This window comes from Neltuma alba, unplaced genomic scaffold, assembly GCF_004799145.2.
Source record: "Neltuma alba isolate B1F8T4 unplaced genomic scaffold, ASM479914v2 tig00011290_pilon, whole genome shotgun sequence".
In the NCBI taxonomy this organism is placed as follows: domain Eukaryota; kingdom Viridiplantae; phylum Streptophyta; class Magnoliopsida; order Fabales; family Fabaceae; genus Neltuma; species Neltuma alba.
In genome coordinates, this window is record NW_021635999.1 from 20078 (window position 1) to 35920 (window position 15843).

A 15843-nucleotide genomic window follows, 5' to 3' on the forward strand; every position below is an offset into this window, starting at 1 on the left:
AAGTTCTGATTATAAAATAACAAGTTTGGGATTAAAATTTAATAACACGTTTTTTTTATAACAATACACTTTGTTTCAAGTGATAACAACAATACATTTAAAAATAACAAGTTCTGATTATAAGATAATAAGTCTAGGATTAAAATTTAACAACACGTTTTTTTATAACAATTAATTATTTTATACTTTTAAAAAATAAATTATTTATAACTTATAAAAATATTTTTAATATATTTATTTCTCTAAAAAAATACTTTTTAATCTGTATATCTATACAACTCATTATAAATCAAACTACTTCTTATAAATTATAAAGTATTTATAATAAGGCATTTTTGATTTATTAATCATAGTATAAATTTTATATTATTTCATTCTTTAAATATTAAAAATATTTTTTATATTTAAAGAATAAAATAGTATTTTTAATTATAAATTAGAGATAAATTTCATTTATAAATTTAAGCAGTCAAAAAGTATTTTTAATCCACAATAAATTGTACTATTTATAATTTATAAGAAGTAGTTTGATTTATAATAATTTGTATAGATATATAGATTAAAAATTTTTTAAAAAAAATTAAAAAAGTGTGTTGCCATTTTCCCTAAATTTTATTTATAAATTTGAACAATAAAAAAGTATTTTTAATCTATAAAAAATTATACTTCAAGTTCTGATTATAAATTGGAGATAAAAATTATTTTTTTAGCAAATTAAATAGATTACAAGTACTTTTTATAAGTTATAAATTAAATAGATTACAAGTACGCCGGGGTCCGGCCGCCGACAGTGGCCGGAAGTGGCCACCGGAGCTCCGGCGCCGGTGGCCGGATTCCGGTGAGGCAGTGGCTTTCTTTTTTAAAAAAAAATTAAAGAGGGGTATTTTGGTAATTTGGCCATGATTTCATAATTACAATTTGAGACCGGGTCCTTCATAGTAATTTAACATATTCAAGTGACCATAGAGTGATTTTGCTAATTCGAGGGTCTTTATTTGTGATTTCTCCAAAAACAAAAGTCATAGACCGACAAAATGCGAATATTTATATATATATATATATATATATATATATATATATATATAAATGCTTGTGCCGGGGATAAGCACCAAAGTTTAATCTGTGGCCTTAAACGACGCAGCTACCCATTAAAAACCATCATCCTCTCCCACTACTGTGCCGTCGGGTCGTCCTCAGTTCTCAGCATGGAGCCGCAACCTCAACCTCACAACAACTACGTTGCACTCATAATCGGCGTCACCGGATTAACAGGAGTCAGCCTAGCCGAAGCCTTGAGCCGCCCTGATTGTCTCGGTGGCCCTTGGAAAGTTTACGGCGCTTCGCGGCGTCCTCTTCCGGCATGGTTCTCGCCCTCCCTCCTCCACCATTACATTACCTTGGACGCGCTGGACACCGAAGACACACGTGCCAAGCTCTCCCCGATCGCCCATGAGGTCACCCATGTCTTCTGGGTCACCTTCCAGATCCGAGAAGACGAAGAAACCAACGTCGCCATGAACGGGACCATGTTAACCAACGTGCTCAACGTCCTCAGGTCCTCTCCCTCGCCACGGCTCCACCACGTCACCATCCAGACCGGCACCAAGCACTACATGGGCCCCATCAACGACCCGGTCCGTTCTCGCCACCTCGCCTCTCACGACCCGCCCTTCCACGAGTCCATGCCCCGCCTCCCTTACCCGAACTTCTACTACGCGCTGGAAGACCTCGTCGCCTCCTACGCACCGTCCCTCACCTACTCCGTGCACCGTGCCTCCATCATCATAGGCGCGTCAACAAGGAGCACACACAACGCTCTGCTTATGCTGGCGGCTTACGCGGCCGTCTGCCGGCACGAAGGGTTGCCGTTTCGGTACCCGGGGACGAGGTACACGTGGGAGCATTTCTGCGACATGATAGACGCAGGGGTCCTGGCGGAGCAACACGTGTGGGCGGCGGTGACGCCGCAGGCCAAAAACGAAGCGTTTAATTGCACTAACGGTGATTTCTTTACTTGGAAGAAGATGTGGAAGGTGCTTAGCGAAGAGTTCGATGTTGAGTTCGTGGATTACAAGGAAGAAGACGACTTTGACATAGTAGAGATGATGAGCCATAAGGGTGAGGTCTGGGAGGAGATAGTGGAGAAGCATGGGCTTTACAAGACGAAGCTGGAGGAGATAGCCTGCTATCCTCCGTTCAAAGTGGTGGCGAATTTCAAGTTTCAGCACGTATCCAGTATGAATAAGAGTAAAGAGTTTGGGTTCTTGGGATTCGCTGATAGTTTCAAGAGCGTCAGGAAGTGGGTCGCAAGGCTCAGGCACATGAAAATCATCCCTTAAATTCCTGGGAAGATCGATTCCTAATATTCATAGTTTGTGTTTCTGTTTTCATGTTGAATTTCTGAGAGTGAACTTGATGCCATTAGTTCAAATAAGTAGTAAAAACATGGTCTTGTAGGTTGATTTGTCCCGGGTAACCAGAGATATCGATCTCAAACGAAGCAAAAATCTCCTGAGAGTGGTTCTTTCTGGCAATGAGCAAGAGAAGTAGAAGACGAGTGAAGGTGCCGTAGTGCCTCCTATGAACGAATAAAATCGTGCCATGTGGAAGCCACTCCAAATATGGAATGCGCAGCAGCTGATGTGCCTCTACGCACCGTTTCATCAAAGCTAGGAAGGATCTAGCCGTTTGGTGACGAGCGTTCATGACCGTTCCTTGAGACAAATGATGGTCTTCGCGCGGGCCGCCTAATCTCCTTTTTATTTCCCTCCCTGTTGGTGGTTTTTTTTTTTTTCCCCGTTGTTTCGTTTGTATCCGCAACACGTTGATTTTGGCTTTGTCTTAAATGTCATTACTTAATTAGGTGCTTTATATATAAACCGCAAAGATTAAAAATGAGTGGGTGGAGGCTGAAAAAGCAAAAGGATGGAGTTTATTATAAAAACTAGTAAAAATTGAAACACGGAAGCCCCCAATGGCAGATATACACATGATTTCGTCCACTAAAACCAGAGATTAGCCACGTCATCAACTGCATTCACCAAATCCTTTGACTCCGTCTCAAGGCTTCTCTACTCCCCCTGATTGCCATCACAAATTAAACAAACATCTTAGTTTACAAATTCCTCAACTATTTATTAACTTTAATTAATCAAATCGAACATAATTGGATCACCAGATTATCTGGGCCAGATGTACAGGCCGGTCTTCTTGGAGGAAGCTGCTGGTGTGGCGTTCTCTGCAAAATTCCAAAAAATAAACAAATATTTATTAGGCTAAGAAATATACAATTAAGACTAAGTCATAAAAAGGTTAATATCATTCAAACCTGAAGTTTTGGTCGCAACGTCTCTATGGCTGCTGTGGATTTTTTATTAACTCCGGCACCTTGCTGTTTTTTTTTTAAATATTAGAATTATTATTGATATTTAATAGGGCGGAAAAAAAAAATTTTAAAAAGGGGGGGAATTTGAGTTTGACCAACGATTGGCTAACCTTGCATAATGCCCAGTCTGCTGAGTCAAAAAATGCCCGCTCGTGATCCTTGACCCAAGAAAAACGATTTAAAAATATTATATTATAATAATGTTGGCGTCACGTGCATGGCACGGGACTTGACAAGTGATAAGGAATGAGAACGTGTGACCGGGCTTACTTTGGAAATTAAAGGCTTCTTCTTGGGGGTAAGGCCACCGTATTTGTTTCCCGTGGACGACGTTTCCTGTCAGCACCAAAATAAACAAATTGAAATACATTACTTTAATAAAAATAATTATTTAACCATCGTGGAGCAGATCCTGTGCTGTGATTTCGAGTTCAATTTTGAAATCATAACGTTCAACTAATTTGCACATGCTTTGCTTTTTGTCTTTGAACTGTGGAAGAAGGAGAACACGACACAACATCATCAACGTTCTGGAAGTTTTGAAATTAATCTACCCCACCAAAAACCAAACAAAGAAAAGGCAACATAATAATTTGATTTTTCTAAAAGAAAATCTACAACCACTAATCCACCAGGAAAAAAAAAACCTGCATAACAATTAACAAACAATTTTCTTGGGAGAATAACGCAATAAAAAGAATCTATAATATCTACCAAAAAAGGAGACGAACAGCATAATGATTTGATTCTTCCCGTCATGATATTCAATAATTGCAATAATTTTATTTAAATCAAAATCAATTAATGATTTTCTTTGTCCTGTTTCGATAAATTCAGGTGGAGAATTCCAAATTACTTCCTCGACCTCCATGATCATTTACTTGTCCATGGGATTAGGCCAAAACAATACGTGGGCGAGACTTTTATTTATTTTATTCTTTTGTGTTGGAATTTTTCTTAATTGTAATCAAATGTTTGCATCTGACTAATTCCAAGGATTAACCCACAGAAAAAGAAAATCGTTTCGAGAAAGGGGGAAAAATCTTTTAGAATAAAACAATATATTCATTCAATGACACCAAACAAATTCGTGTTGTGCCAAATAAAGTGCGGTGAACGTTTAATAATATTTTAAATGAAATTAGCCAGACCAGAATGAAAATTATAATGTAAAATTACGTCCATGTCCCTACAAACGTGGCGAATAAAAAAATCTAAAAAACGTGTGGCAGCCCTGCATTGTGCCACACCAAACAAAACCAAACTTTCTCTTTCCGCTGAGAATTGGAACATTCTGTTCCAAATCCCCACATTCCGTCGGTGATGACTAGTTTTTAGTAATTATTCTAATAATATACCACATGATTTTTTTCTTTTAATTCTATCGAAATTATATAAATCCTATTATTTTCAAAGATACTTCCATTATGATGTCATAATATACAAAAAATGCAAAGTGTATAATTTGACCCTTGAATGCCAAAGATTGTTTCTTGGCTGTGTTCTTCAGATTTAATCATTCTGATGTTACCCATTTAGAGAATGTGCGCAATGAGATTAAAAACAGAAACATCAGAAAACACTGGGGTAAGGTTACCTCAAGGTCCTGGGAGGCAAAATACTCGTCTCTATTGTAATCTGCCATCTCAATGTTCCCTGTGCAAGCAACAAACGATCAGGCTTTATTCAGAACAAAACAAAACCGCAGGGAAGCTTCACCTAAAATTCAATTCTGTGATTAGGAGATATCCCAGAAAGACAACCTCGGAAACAGATGAGCAGAAAAAAAGAAGCAGCGAGAGGGAATTAAAAATCTCAGAAAGAACAGAGCAAAAGCAGAGCAGAACAGAGCAGTCCCGATGAAGGAAGGAATAAACAATATCAGGAAGTGAACACCTTTTATAAGGGCGGAGAGAAATTTGAGAACCCAGAAAAGATAAGGAAAAGGAGAAGAAGCATAAAGAAAGGATCTTGATAATTACCTTGGAGTTAGAGGAAGGAATCTGAGATGCAGAGAAAGAGGAAGAAAGTGAAAGAAAGGAGAAAGGAGGGGGGAAGTTGAGTGAGAGGGTAAGACAAGAATATGAAAGTATTAAGTAGCTATTGAGAAATGGTAAGAGACTTACATGATATTAATATGCATGGTAAATAATTAACAAAGGATATTATCGAGAAAAATCCAATCTTGCAAACATTTGAGGAGTTAGGTGGAGGATTTCCAATGGATAACGGACTCCTCTAATTCTACTCTTAATTATTATTACTATTATTTTAAGATTTTTTGTTTGTAAGTGGGAGGGAGAAAAGTGAAGGTGGAATTGAAAAAAAAGCAGAGGGAAGGGGTAAAAGGGGGAAGAAGGAATGGGATTGGAGGAAAGATGAAAAGAGCCGTTAGAATATCAACATCGGTTGGTCCATGGCTTAGCCTGCACCGTACATCCTCACACATGCCAATCATCCTCATTACCGACACTTCCAAGTTCCCCCCTCCCTCCTCCTCATTCTTTCTCTTTTTTTCTTTTTTTCCTTCCTAATACTTCATCTAATCTTTAATATCAAATTTAGATAATTAATTTATTAATATTAAAAAAATTATTAGAAAAATGACAGAAAAATATTTAAAAATTACAAATCCCAAATCAGATTTGGTAACACAACTTTATTTGATATTGACAAATCTGAATTTGCAAATGACAATAAATTTTTATTGACATTTTTTATTTGGTATTTACAAAATTCCAACTTCTTTGTTTGTCATTGCTCCAAAATTATTTTAAGTAAGTTATTTAAAATTTTAGTTTTTTAAAATATTCTTTCTAATTATATGTATCATACTATCATTTGAATTATGTAACTAATGAGTAGGAATATTTTCAAAAAGAATTATAAATTTAGAAGATGAAAGAAATTTAGTTTTCATATTTACAGGCAAAGAAAACTTTTGTTCTGACTCTTATATTTAAAATTATATATAATATTTAAAGCAACAAATAGTAATAGTATTGTAAGGAGTTTTCATGACATTATTCATTTTCTTTTTAAGACATCCACACACTTCTCACTGTACCAAATACAATATTTGGGGTTTACAATCTAAGACTATTGAAAAATTAAATGTTGTGATTTAAAAAAATCTCGAATTATTTTGGCCTCCCTTCTGGCATCCGCCGCGCATTCGCTCGTTCGGAAGTCACAAGGTATTTACTTTTGAGTAAATATTCAGTTGGCGGATGTACTTGTGTGCGTTTTATTTTAATTATTTGCAACATGCAATAATGGCAGGCGGAGCATGTGTTTTGCGTGTGGCATTATGATTCTGCCCCCATGAACTTCACATATTTACATGTCCCGAATGATTACTGGCTACTGGGTCATGTTATTCGTACTTGATCTGCCCCCATCATTGATTCCCTCTATGTTTTTAATTATTTAATTTGATATTTATACTTTGGCTTCTGACGAGTTGGATTAAAAGTTTCTGTTTAAAATTTTATTTAATTAAAAAACCTAAATTTAAACTCTTATAATTATAATTTATTAGTATAATTTTTTTCTGTTATGTATATTATATCATTAATGATGTGTAACAATGACCAATATAAAAATCTTATATATATAATAAAAAATATATTGTACACAACAGAAGATATGTTTTGTAGACACTTAAATCTAGGTCATTTTAACCAAATAAATTTCTAAATAGAGACATTTTACCAAAATATCCCTTAACTTTTTTCTGCACAGGAGATTTCCTGATTTTAAGATATTTTTAATTTGATGTTTGGTTCGATGTATGGTTTTGATGGAAATTGATTATGTGCTGTAAAAGTGTCCGATGTACAAATGTACTTTTGTTTTAAATCTTGACTTTATTCTATGTTACTTATACTACCAATTAAGCATATACCTTGAACATACCTTCGTGTTTAAAACAATTTAAGAAATCAATAACAATACAAATTTGACTTTTATCAAATACACAAATTAAAACCAACTGGACGAATCTCCTAAATTTATATGAGTTGTAAAATAAGTTATTCTATTTCCTAATATTACAACTCCTTATACATTTTACATTTAAAATATTGATTTTATTTCAATTTATTTTTAGAACTGAAAACTTGATTCTTCAAGAACTCAAAAAAAAAAAGTGCAAAATTATACATCTGGTACTTTAATTTTATACTAAAGTTTTAATTTAATCCCTTCATTTTAAAATAACAATTATTATTATTTTGAAAAATAAAGTTAACATTTCAACATGTGAGAACGTTTTGCCAATATCAAAATTTCAATATCAGTATTTTTTTCTATTAATGGTCATTAGAAACAAAAATTGAAAAGACACTTTATAAAAGTCAAGGGATCAATATGAGATTCGGTGTATTTTTTTAATCGAAAAAGCGATTCTTTAGACTTTTAATATAAAACTTATTTAAGTAATTTAATTGTATTAAGAAAGTTGAGTAAATATTTAATTATAAAAAATATGATATGTTAGTCAATTATAAAAAAGATGATATGTTTTTCTTAAAATATCAGAATCATCTTTTGTAATATCATCCCTCCATCTCCTATTTGATTATGATTGAAGAAGTATCAATAAAGATAATTATAAGAAATAATTCTTATATTTAAGACTAAAATTAATTTAATAATTATATCTTCTATTAAAGATTGGACGAATATAATTTGTTGATTGTATCGTGATCAATAGATATCAGAATCAGCATGAAGCTTACTATCATCCACAGATTTGTTGTTATATTTTATTTATGTCATAATTACGAGGTTGAAAAGACAAAACGCAGTGAAGAACACATGGTCCGCCTCCATGTACCTATTTTTTGAAGCTGGATACAGGCCAAGAAGATGACCGACACTAAAAACAGAACTTGGCCCTTGCGGAGGGGAAAAAAAACAAAGAACATACCAAAATTGTTTTCCATAAGAGAATTTCACCTTCTTAATTATTTAAGTAATAATTAATCAATTCTATATAAATCTCCCAACTCTGGAATTACAATGAAAAAAAAATGCTCCTGACCAGAAAAAGATGCATATAAAAAGGCTTTAATTTATAATATCTGGAGATATTTAGGCCGACATCAAACACACGCAAATTTGTCAGATAAATTATTCATCATTTCGAATGAAAAGATTTCAAACTCTGAAAGATAGTTAGTTTTGGTTGGCCATCTATCGTAACCCTATCAACTGCTGCCAACTGGGCATGTTGCCGCCATAACCCTATCTTCATTCCTGCCCCTCTTATCTAACGTAGCCATCAAATAATTGAGATAGAAACACAGAGAGAAGGGGGAAAATAATATTCAAAGTGGCCAACTAACAGCACACTTGAAGCAAACTATAACCATATATATATCATTCCGAATATATCAAACACTTTCAATATCTTACAGTACAGAGATAAGATGAGAGATTATTAACACGCTGATTATATCTTGGTGTGTGCGAGACAAGTGCGGGGGGACAATTGAAAGCATAAAATTTAGGAAAAATCACACACAGATCTCACAAAAGACAATTAATTCAAAAAAAGTCCATGAAAATCCCGAAATGATTCCTAAGTCCCCAGGGACCTGTGTGTAATAAATTACAATTGTGAAATTACCTATTTAGCCCTATTAATTTTATTGCAGCAATTCATTTACACTCTTAACAGTGACTGTTGACAACCCGAGGAGAAGTGGTTAACAACCTCGGTAGCGTTCCTGACAACTCACTTTGTAGGATACCAATGGCATTGCCGAGATTGTTAACCACTTCTCCTCGGATTGTCATCAGCCACTGTTGAAGTTTTAAATGAATTGTATTGGGTTCAAATAGGTAATTTCATAATTACAATTTATCACACACAGGTCCCTGGGGATTTAGGAATCATTTTGGGATTTTCAGAAACTTTTTCTAAATTAATTATCTTCTGTAGGAGCTGAGTGTAATTTTTCCTAAAATTTAAAGGGTCAAAATACTTATTTCACCTTGATCATACTTCACATGAATGGCTGGGGTTTTCAAATTAGCCAGGGAAGTTTAAATGTCCAAGAATAAGGGCACAAGATAGGCCAGAAAAAGACCTAGCCTTGTTAATTTGTCAGGTCTTTGGCATACACAAGTGCAATTGCAATGGACCATAGCTTCAACTTGATTTCAAAATAATCAATCAATACCTCAATACATCAACTTGCCAATAATGCAATTTGTTGCATCATTATTGGCTTCCAAACTTATTTAGACTCTTTCCAACCCCTATTTTACATTTGCAGTAAAAATACTTTGACTTGCACACTTCACCTACATAACAGCACTTGTCCACAAATTTTCTTTTTTTCCTGGACATCGTAGTCAGACCATCTTACAAATTGCCACCTATAATAATACTCTATGCTACACTTGAGAATGACATTTATTTTTTGGCTTCTCAAATTGGGAATGACAGGCAAGAACTTAGCTACATCTATCAACAGTTTGGGTTGACAAATATAATCATTTTTTGTTTTAAGGTTTGATTTCTTGGGAAGTTTGGACGGAAATGGAATGTTTGAGATCACCGATGTGAAGCTCGTGGTCGCCCATTGGGATTCTTCGAACCCCAAACTCGTCCACGACACTGAGGTGGTCGCACACATGAACACCAACCTTAACTCGTTGCTTGGACCCAGCAGGCACATGAACCTTATGGAACCCTACCAACTGCTTCGTGTCGGACCATTTTCCAGAAGGTGGCTTTGAGTATACGAGAACTGTGTGGGTGCCGTCCATTTTACCTTCGTTCTTCACATCGACGTGGAGTCCTAATTCCAGGGAATCACAATTCGCGTGGCTGACCTTTAATGCATTGCTTGAAACGCTGCTGGAGTTTGTGAGAGCCTGGAGGCTGGCTAAAGGAACAGAGACTTGTTTGGGAGCAAGGGCTAGGGTGTGCCTGAATCTGGTGTAGCTCAGCCCATGGCCGAAAGGGAACACCACCGGACCCTTGTAGAATCTGTAGGTCCTTCCCGGGTACCCTCTTGCTGGGTTTGGTCTCATGTCCATTACTGTCATTGGCACTTTGGCCACATACTCCTGTGGGTACCATGTCATCGGAAGCTTTCCTCCTACATTAATCATAGTAAAAATATAAATAAATGCTTCTTGATTATAATCAATTTCAAAACAAAAATAATAGCTGGGTATAGTTCTTGTTTTTTGTTTTTTTTGTTTTATTGATACTCTACCTGGGTTTGTTGTGCCAAACAGCACATCAGCTATGGCGGTTCCTCCGGCCTGACCAGGGTAACCCACCCACAAAATAGCACCGATCTTGGGATCATTTTTGGCAAAAGTGACATCAACAGGCCCACCAGACATAATAACCAGAACAACCGGGCCTTTGGAGGCCCGGGCCACTTTCGATACAAGCTCTTGCTGGCTGCCCGGTAGTAGAAGCCCAACTCTATCCCTAAACTCAGCTTCTATGGATTGGTCGAGGCCCACCACCAAGATCGTCGCATCCGCATGCCGTGCAGCTATCTCCGCCGCCCCAAAGGCCTGGTTTCCTTTACACATAACATCCCTACATCCCGTGTGATGAACAGTCTTAACATATCTCGCAATCCCTCGCAAAGGCGACGTGTAACCACATGCCACACCTATATATAAAATTAACCACATATATTTTAGATCCAAAACTTCAAAGAATAATAATAATGGATTAAATGAGCTTTACTTACCTGCGTAGTTTCCTATCATAGTAGTAGTGACATCAGAGTTGGGTCCAATGACCGCTACGGTGCGGTGACGTGCGCGGGATAGTGGGAGAGTGTTTCCTTTATTTTGGAGGAGAACAATGCCCTGTCTGGCGGCTTCAAGGGCGAGTTGTTGATGGGCCGGGGTACACACATCTCTTGGGCCTAAGTGTCCATATGGTTGGGCAGAGGGCTCGCCGTCGAACATGCCCAATCTCATTTGAACCGTAAGAAGATTAGCCAAGGCGAGGTTGAGATCGTTCTCTGAGATGCGGCCCAATTTGATGGCATCTGCTGCATGAAGTGCCAGGAAAGGCCCACAATCCAAGTCCAAGCCCGCTTTGATGGCGTCAGCAGCGGCCTCCTCGGGCGTTTGCGTGTAGTGTTGAGTGTCATACATAACCCCAACTGAATCACAATCGGACACTATGTACCTGATCACCAAAGCAAATCCAAGTCAACCATATGCCATAACTAATGTCATTTCTAAACTTATTCTTACATTTTTTTTAAAATTAATATATTACTAAAATTTGGAATAATAAAAAGAGGGAGTAGGGATTGGGCTGACCCATTGAGCTTCCACTGGCCGCGGATGGTGTTGCGTAGGAGGTCGGGATCGGCGCAAGTGGGCTTCCCGTTCACCTGATTGTAGGAGCACATCACACTGGCCACTCCGCCGTCCACGACACATGCTCTAAACGGCACGTCGTATGTATCCGCCAGGTCTTGCTTGCTCACCTGCATCACATCACACACAACCCCACTCTCTACGTTACCATAATTAATATAAACATCGGGACCATGGTTCAACGTCCCTTGCCCCCCCCCAACTTGTGCTTCCCCATATCCCCAAAAATCAAAGCTAATAAACTTTATCAACGTTTTCAAGCAGACGGCATCCCTACTTAGCCATCAAATATCCACAAAACGACACTGTCAATTACTCAAAAGTTTTCGTGGCCCAACTCCCCTTTCAACAACTTGCGCATTTGTCCGGTGTCATAAGGGGAAAAAATATTAAATGATACAAACACGCTTTTCTTTTCTTTTACATATATTTGTATTAATTTTATCAGAAAGAATAATTTTAGAAAATAAAATTAAAAAAAATCTTGTCTTGGCTTGAGACGCGGGGCGTGCATCAATAGTTAGATACATAAACATACCTTGGCGTTGAAGTGGAAGCGGTCAATGCCTTTCCAGTTATCGAGATCATAGGCGGTGTAGTGCTTGCAGCAGGCGGCAACCTTCAGGCGGTTGCCGGTGCCGTCGCCTTGGAGTCCCCGGACATAGTTGGCGGCGTACTTGGAGGCCACGATGGGGTCCTCGCCGGGAGTCTCTTGGCCGCGGCCCCACCGTGGGTCTCGGAATATGTTCACATTAGGGCTCCAGTATGTCAAACCGGCCATCCCTCCATTGTACATTGCCCTCGCCTCATCTGACACTACCTGCACCCATCATCACATATTGTCTTCGTCAACTCAACCTTTTCTTCCATTGTCGTTTGCCCAAACTCCCAAAATATTTTGCAAAGAAAATATTGGAAAAAAATCTAGCTTGTGTGGTTGCTAATGTGAAAGCGTTGTCTCAATAATATCTCTTCCCAACAGAATCTATATTGACGTTTCTCCGATATTTATTTATTCTTTTGAAGAAGAAAGAAGGACTGTGATTGGCCCATCATAATTACGCACACCTCATTTGAAGCTGATTAGGTTATTAGTGGTTGTGGCTCATTTGAAGCAAAAGCAACCAAACGGTGGCCTTTAAGAGAGACGCAGACACATAACATATGCACACTTCACTTTATTGGAGAAAGATGTCTATATATTTTCAATAACACTAATTATACGCATGCACGAAAAAAAAAAAAAAAAAGGATTCCTGATGTTATTGATGGCCTGACGTAAACTTCTTGAAATATAACCACCTAATTCAAACGCTGTTGCAAGTTGGGCTAGCCATATATCTAAGTCGGCAACCTGAGGACTTTCCCAGAGGTAATTAATACTAAAATGTGGAAATAAAAAAAGGTTATATCAAATCAACGATTCCTCACTTTTTGATAGACTTCACTTTTGAATAAATATAAAAATGGTTTTTTTTTCTTTAATAAATCGAGGGTGTATAAAAATGTCTACAGTGTTATAGTTGAAGTGCCTGGTCAGAGATATGATTTAAATGATAATTAACTATCTGGAGATGTTTAAATTATTCACGTCAGAATCTTCAGCTCAAACTTCAACACCTTGGTTGGTCGCACATGACGTGATTTATTTTAATACTTTGCTAATAAATGATGATTAATAAAACACCGGGGAACCTTGTCTGTATCGCCAACTCTGTAATAAAATTAAGAAATAAGAATAATACACTCCTGTCGCCCCCACTAGTTAGTTGTTCTCATTAGGGAAAAAAACACGGAGATGAAAAAATACAAATATTATGTAAGAATTATTTTTCTTAGTTTTACTCTTCATTTAATATTCCTGTTATTGAAAAAATAAGTAATAATCATTTAGAATAAGAATCTAAATTAGGATAAGCAGATAATCCAAGAGAAACTATCAATCTTAGACTTTGATCAATCATATAATAATTGAATTGATGTCACGAGTGACCAAAACCCAGGAAAGAAATTGAAGACAAGAACGAGTGAGTGTACTGTAAACACACGAGCGAAGACCAACCATCCCATACTTTGTTGTGTCGTTTTCTTCGTTATTTTTATGTTTGTTTGATGGCCTTTCAACGTCTCATCACATGGGGATGGGATGGAACCAAGTATTAAATTAACCATCCTCTCTTTTTATTTCATTTTCACCCATATTCTTCATCAGAGTTACTTTTAGCCCTCATATTCAGTCATCAAAGGTTTAAAAATTACACTACAAATAAAATTTATATCCCTAGCTTGGTAGTTAGGCTTCATGTTTAAATTTAATACAACCCTAATAATTAGCACTATGTGCATGATACTATATGTTTGACCTCTAGCTATAATTAATTTCACTGATTTTTATTGTTGTGTCCGATAAAAAGAAACCAAAAAAAAAAAAGGAAAATGAAGTAAGAATAGTCAAATATTTAACAAAATATTAAAAAAATAAAATTCTTAAATTAATAATTTAATCATGAAAATTTTAATCATTGAGATCAGATTTAAAGTTGAATGAAATATATATAATGAAAGAAAATTAAAGCTGTTGTTAGCTGGTGTATGTATTCAATTGGATTATGATGTATATTTATGAACAGATAATTAATAAGTTATCTATATATGGTTGGAAAAATAAAAGGACGAAATTTGGAGTTCACGGGCGAAAAAAGAAGAAGAAGAAGAAGAGAAGATGGAGCAGCCAATGAGAGAAATGTTACCCGTCCGATTTCGCGCCAGAGAGATTGGTTGAAGGAAGCAGCGGTGGTGATGACCTGAGGGAAGCTAGTGGCGCCAGGGAAGGCCCCACCGAACTTGGTTCCGGGACCCACATTAGAGACGCCGTGAAGCGCCTCCGACCACCACTCATACCCCTGAATACCCAGTCTCGGCACCGCAATCGCATTATTCACCACCAGCCTTATCTTCTCCGGCAATGTCAGCCTTCCGATCAGGTCCTGAACCCTCACATGAATCGGCACATTCGTCCTGCAAAACTTCAAGCTCCTCGTCAACCCATTCTTCGGGTCGCATGCAAACGGAACCCTCCCCAACCCAAACGACGACACACACCACAGAACCAGAACCAGGAAGAAGAAGAAGAAACGGCTCTTATTGTTATTGGCCATACTCATAAAATGAGACCCAAAGGAATCAAAAGGAAGGAGAGTGAGATAGAGAGCATTGAAGTATATGGTGGTGGCTATGGCTATATATATAGATATGTACAGGGAGATATGAAAGTTGCGTCTTGCAGAAGAGTTTGGTTGGGTTTGGGTAGAGATAGAATATTTTAGAGAGAAAGAGGGGAGTTCAATTCATGATTGGATTTCCACGTCGATGGAGTTCTTTAACGACTCAGAAACTAAACTCCCAAACTCAGATATAGATGTTATAATTAATTATTGTTGTGTTATTTACTTTTGGAGTGAGTTTATCAGTGTAAGACGCAGTTAGGCTCAGTGGGTTAGATATGGTTCGAGCCACTCCTACCCATTCTACTGGTTGTTTTCTTGCGGTTACTTAAGATATTTAAAGAACCTTTTAAATTAGCTAGAGTCGTCCCAAAGTTAACGTCTGAAACAAAACTACTAAACACGAATCACTCGATAAAATAGTATTCTCTGTATTTACTATGTTACAACTAAAGCTACCATTAATGTTCTTAATTAGATTCCTCGACTTGTTTGGTGTTAGACTCCAAAAGTTTCATATCTTCTTCTATGTTTTACTTTCCTATTTTCATCATCAGTTACGTTGAATTGCGGGGGTTCTGTATATTGAAATTTATAACCAGCTAGGGTTACTTTATTACCCGTGATCTAAATTTTTAATAATTTAGTGCCATAGCTGATCTGAAACTGGCGAGAGCTACCTATAATACCTAATATTATTGTGAATCATATATCTGTTAAAAAGAAACAAAACAGAAGGACCAAATACAAAGGTTTGGAATGATATTTTCCATATAGAACAGCTGGCCGAGTCATGTGCGGCGTATTGAAAATTATATACTATTCAACCCAAGATGCTCTTTAATTAATTTTGTG

At 36.8% G+C, this 15843-nt stretch overlaps 3 protein-coding genes across 4 annotated transcripts; 1 reads left to right on the top strand and 2 right to left on the bottom strand.

Moving 5' to 3' along the window:
- Window positions 1–1105: 1105 nt before the first annotated feature.
- LOC114711476 (3-oxo-Delta(4,5)-steroid 5-beta-reductase-like) lies at window positions 1106–2886 on the top strand. The gene has a single exon (XM_028895884.1). The coding sequence runs from the start codon at window positions 1206–1208 to the stop codon at window positions 2337–2339; it is 1134 nt and encodes a 377-aa protein (XP_028751717.1). The 5' UTR covers window positions 1106–1205; the 3' UTR covers window positions 2340–2886.
- Window positions 2887–2910: 24 nt separating this feature from the next.
- LOC114711477 (uncharacterized) lies at window positions 2911–5554 on the bottom strand. Of its 2 annotated transcripts, none has more exons than XM_028895885.1 (7): window positions 5368–5554; window positions 4983–5041; window positions 3656–3721; window positions 3496–3543; window positions 3329–3391; window positions 3176–3238; window positions 2911–3080 (listed from the first exon to the last, which is right to left on the bottom strand). In XM_028895885.1, the coding sequence occupies exons 2-7, from the start codon at window positions 5028–5030 to the stop codon at window positions 3072–3074; spliced, it is 297 nt and encodes a 98-aa protein (XP_028751718.1). In that variant the 5' UTR covers window positions 5031–5041; window positions 5368–5554; the 3' UTR covers window positions 2911–3071. The 2 variants fall into 2 exon arrangements, with proteins under 2 accessions (XP_028751718.1, XP_028751719.1); XM_028895886.1 differs by lacking the exon at window positions 5368–5554 and adding an exon at window positions 5149–5267.
- Window positions 5555–9522: 3968 nt separating this feature from the next.
- LOC114711469 (beta-D-xylosidase 1) lies at window positions 9523–14987 on the bottom strand. The gene is made up of 6 exons (XM_028895879.1): window positions 14515–14987; window positions 12303–12584; window positions 11705–11874; window positions 11119–11567; window positions 10624–11037; window positions 9523–10503 (listed from the first exon to the last, which is right to left on the bottom strand). Exons 1-6 carry the CDS (start codon window positions 14926–14928, stop codon window positions 9905–9907), a joined length of 2328 nt encoding a protein of 775 aa, XP_028751712.1. The 5' UTR covers window positions 14929–14987; the 3' UTR covers window positions 9523–9904.
- Between the last annotated feature and the right edge of the window lie 856 nt (window positions 14988–15843).

What these genes read in the sequence shown, in the direction of transcription:
- LOC114711477 (XM_028895885.1), bottom strand. Translation starts at nt 5,030, where the DNA reads ATGGCAGATTACAATAGAGACGAGTATTTTGCCTCCCAGGACCTTGAG. An exon ending in TTGCCTCCCAGGACCTTGAG is followed by an intron (nt 3,722 to 4,982) that starts GTAACCTTACCC and finishes TGGTGCTGACAG; the next exon opens with GAAACGTCGTCCACGGGAAA. An exon ending in CAGACTGGGCATTATGCAAG is followed by an intron (nt 3,392 to 3,495) that starts GTTAGCCAATCG and finishes AAAAAAAAACAG; the next exon opens with CAAGGTGCCGGAGTTAATAA.
- LOC114711469 (XM_028895879.1), bottom strand. Translation starts at nt 14,928, where the DNA reads ATGAGTATGGCCAATAACAATAAGAGCCGTTTCTTCTTCTTCTTCCTG. An exon ending in TCTGGCGCGAAATCGGACGG is followed by an intron (nt 12,585 to 14,514) that starts GTAACATTTCTC and finishes TGATGGGTGCAG; the next exon opens with GTAGTGTCAGATGAGGCGAG. An exon ending in GGCCAGTGGAAGCTCAATGG is followed by an intron (nt 11,568 to 11,704) that starts GTCAGCCCAATC and finishes TTTGGTGATCAG; the next exon opens with GTACATAGTGTCCGATTGTG.
- LOC114711476 (XM_028895884.1), top strand. Translation starts at nt 1,206, where the DNA reads ATGGAGCCGCAACCTCAACCTCACAACAACTACGTTGCACTCATAATC.